General features: G+C 32.7%; 1 protein-coding gene across 1 annotated transcript; it reads left to right on the forward strand.

Annotated features, from left to right (window-relative positions):
* The first annotated feature begins 383 nt into the window (after positions 1-383).
* On the forward strand, positions 384-1,545 carry LOC133202568 (von Hippel-Lindau disease tumor suppressor-like). Its single transcript, XM_061338405.1, has 2 exons — positions 384-842; positions 1,072-1,545. Exons 1-2 carry the CDS (start codon positions 506-508, stop codon positions 1,224-1,226), a joined length of 492 nt encoding a protein of 163 aa, XP_061194389.1. The 5' UTR covers positions 384-505; the 3' UTR covers positions 1,227-1,545.
* Positions 1,546-3,777: the final 2,232 nt, after the last annotated feature.

Genomic DNA, 3,777 nt, shown 5'->3' on the forward strand with positions numbered 1-3,777 from the left:
AAATGATAGACATGTAACTATCCTATTTCAGTCTATTTCTAGGTTCATACTGGACTGATACCTAAACAAGAGACGGTTATCAATTAATTCCGGTCATATTCGCTTGAATATGGTCATATTCGCTTGAATAATATGGTCATATTCGCTTGAATATAAGCGCCGATAATGAAAGGGGTAGTAGGGCAATTGCATTATCTGACCTATTAAGGATTGTGTAGGTTTGACCTCGATCGGCTCTAATCCAGATTATTCAGTGGTTTTTAAATGTTTGTTTGCGGGTTTTAGCAACACCGCAGTGGATTTTGTTTACGTTACATGTATGTTGGTAATTAAACAATAAAGACAGGGAATTAAATATTCTAGCTTCCTTCTATTTATAAGTTAAAAAATCATGCATGTTTGTTTATTGAACAATAGTAAACGCTATACTTTGTAAAGGTCGGACTACGTGCAGTGATGACCGTAATCATCTTAAGGCATACATCGATTGAAACAAGAATGTAAAATGGCTGGAAATCAAGATGAAGATGTCGGTAAATCGACAAAAGAGGAAGGAAGCAAGGAACCACGTTCGTTAAATAATGACATTGTTACTTATGTCCGCTTTAAAAATCGCTGTGACAGAATCGCCACGTTGTTCTGGTTTAATTTTAAAGGAAACTTGGTAAGGTATTCCATTTTGAAGAAAGGAGAGTTTATCGATATGAACACATACGTAACACACCCATGGTGTGCAAGGGAAACTGTGACAAATGATCGACTTGTTATCGACAAACAACGTGTGTTTTATCCTGCAGAAGGAGAAGATTTAACGTACAAACTTGTGTACATCGACATTCCAGGTACACTAGTCGTAAATTGGAAGTAGCTTATGAACGATAACTCTAAATTGTTTACAACATAAAGAAAAGCTAATATAAACATGATAAAGGCATATTTACTAGTAGAATTAAGAGAGGATGAAAATTAGCATAATTGTTGTTAACATTTATATATTCCATCAGCTTCTTGTTTTATTATTTCACTGCTGTTTTCATAAATGTAAATCTAAGATTCACCTTTGTTTCACAGTTTATTCTTTGAGAGAGCGATGTAAACAGATTATATGGAAAGCATATCCTGACACTGACCCAAAGACACTGGATATACCAAGAGTGCTCACTAAAGAACTGGACACAAAGAAATCTGTATCATACACTGACTATGAAGGCTTTCACCAAACATGATTTTGTTACGTAACTGAAAAAATTGGGTAAAATGTGATATATATATTCCTTGAATGTTAAGGCTACTGTAACATCAAGGCCATGTCACATTTTATTTTTAAAGGAATCCATTCTTCATCTCATTAAGTTGATGTAATATAACAAAATGTCATTTGCAAGAGCATGCCAATGATATGCATGTATTCATTTACAGATTTATCTTTCAGTGTTTATAAATAATGTTTTATCATAATCATTGTCAAGAAATCCAAGTGCATTTACTCAATGTTGATACTCAAATCAGCAAAAATGTATAGGTTTTATTTTGTATGTAGAAAATAATAAAATTATATTAAGGACAGATGATACCATTTTTTTCCCCAAAATTTATGAATGTCATGAATGTAACGCGTAAAACCATGCTTATAATCAAATAGGTAGATTACAAACAGTAATCAAGCTCAAAAGTCTATCGAAACAATAGAAATCATGGGCAGTGCAAACGCAGACCTCTAAAACATCAGAGGTGGGACAAGGTGCTATGGAGGAGTAAGCATCCCCTGTCGACCCGTGACACTTGCCATGTGCTTCTGGTCATGATCGGGAAAACGGAAAAATCCGTAGACAATGCAATGTGCAAACAATGGCCTGACAAATAGAAAACGTCAGTAGGCATTCTACTTAATGATATATAATATTTGCTGATAAGGTCATTGTATCGACCATAGAACTTGCGAAATGATGAATTCAAACGAGACAGTTGATTTTCTTGTTTCATGAGCTTGTTTGTCAATAGCTTGTTTCGTTTTAGAATGTGCATGCACTTGCCCATCGAATCAATTGGGAGACATAAACACCATATGCAGGTGATAAGGGTATATGGCTACATACATGAAAGTAATGGAAGTTGGCGATAGAAAACTTGAAGTCATCACGTTTATCATAAAGTTTTGTTGTAAAGTTTAACCGCATAGATTTTAATATTTCCTTCAAAGTTTCTCAACAATGTCATAGAGAATTTTAAAAATTGTATATATATGTTTTTTAAAGGTGATGGCAAAAAGGTAGAATTTTAACATCATAAAAAAATTACAATTTTTTAATACTTTAGAAATTTTATATTTGTTTCATTTACAGTCAAAATAGGTCCAAAAGTATATATCAATCCGGACATCCTTTATATCAATCCGGACATCCTTTTTTGTTTGAATTATAAGTAAATTAAAAAATAATGACCATGAAGAAATATGAAACAATAAAATTCATTTATGGCAAGTTTTTAATATTTTCAAGACTTTAAAACATGGTTATTTGCAATGTTTAATATGTATTTATTGTATTTAAAAATATGTGTTGTGACGAAAACTTTTTTCTGAATTGACTGTAAAATGTCCGTAGTTTGTTGATAGACATAATGTTTTGAACTTCAAATAGTATCAAACATTTTTTCAATTGCGCCCTGTTATTAGCAGACCTTTTTTTTGTATTCATATGAAGCAGAATTTGTGCAAAATCTTACACGTGAAAAGAAGAAAACACTTGCTGTGGCCTTCAACTCGACATTTAGATATATCGACGACGTATTGTCAATTAACAATGGTTATTTCCATTCTTATGTCGATACGATATATCCCGGTGAGCTTGAGATAAAAGATACTACAGAGTCTGATACATCTGTTTCATATTTTGATATTTTACTTGAAAAAGACTTTAATGGTAATCTAACAACCAAGCTTTATGATAAACGTGATGCTTTAACTTTTCAATCGTCAACTTCCCTAGCTTACTTATGCAGCAATATACCTTCATCACCTGCATACGGGGTTTATATCTCTCAGTTGATTCGATACGCAAGAGCATGCTCTACGTATGTACAATTTCTAAAACGAGGTAAATTATTGACAAACAAGTTGATGAAACAAGAATATCAGCAGTCTCGTTTAAAGTCATCATTTCGTAAGTTCTACGGTCGATACAATGACCTTGTCAGCAAATACAATTTATCATTAAGTCAAATGCTGACTGAAGTTTTTCATACTAATTGTTAGGCCATTATTTACACACTGAATTGTCGACGGATTTTTCCGTTATTCCTGATCATGACAAGGAGCACACGGCGGTTGTGACCGGTCGGCAGGGGATGCTCACTCCTATGACACCTGTTCCACCTCTGATGTTTTGGAGGTCCGTGTTTACTGTGCACCTATTTTGTAATGTTTAATGGACTTTTGAGCTTGAATACTGTTCGTTATATCCATATATTTCATTTTTCAATTTATTCTTTAGTAAAAATGGATGAAGATCATTGATAATTATAAAACAGTTTTGTTGCACTCCGCACAGCAGTAAAATTATAAATTGAAACCGTAAAAATAATTCATGAAGAGTTGGCAACATCAAGTGGAAACAAGATTGTGCAATATTTATAGTCCAATACTTTATAATAACACATGAAAGTATTTAAATTTGGCTTTATATCTTGAATGATTCCCTATATATGTATTTAAAAAAAAACTAGCTAAAATATATATATTTAGAAGATAAAATATAAACAGGACAAACACTGTAAGCA

This window comes from Saccostrea echinata, unplaced genomic scaffold, assembly GCF_033153115.1.
Source record: "Saccostrea echinata isolate AGI-Se365-2 ecotype Australia unplaced genomic scaffold, CSIRO_AGI_Sech_v1 ptg000047l, whole genome shotgun sequence".
Classification (NCBI taxonomy): domain Eukaryota; kingdom Metazoa; phylum Mollusca; class Bivalvia; order Ostreida; family Ostreidae; genus Saccostrea; species Saccostrea echinata.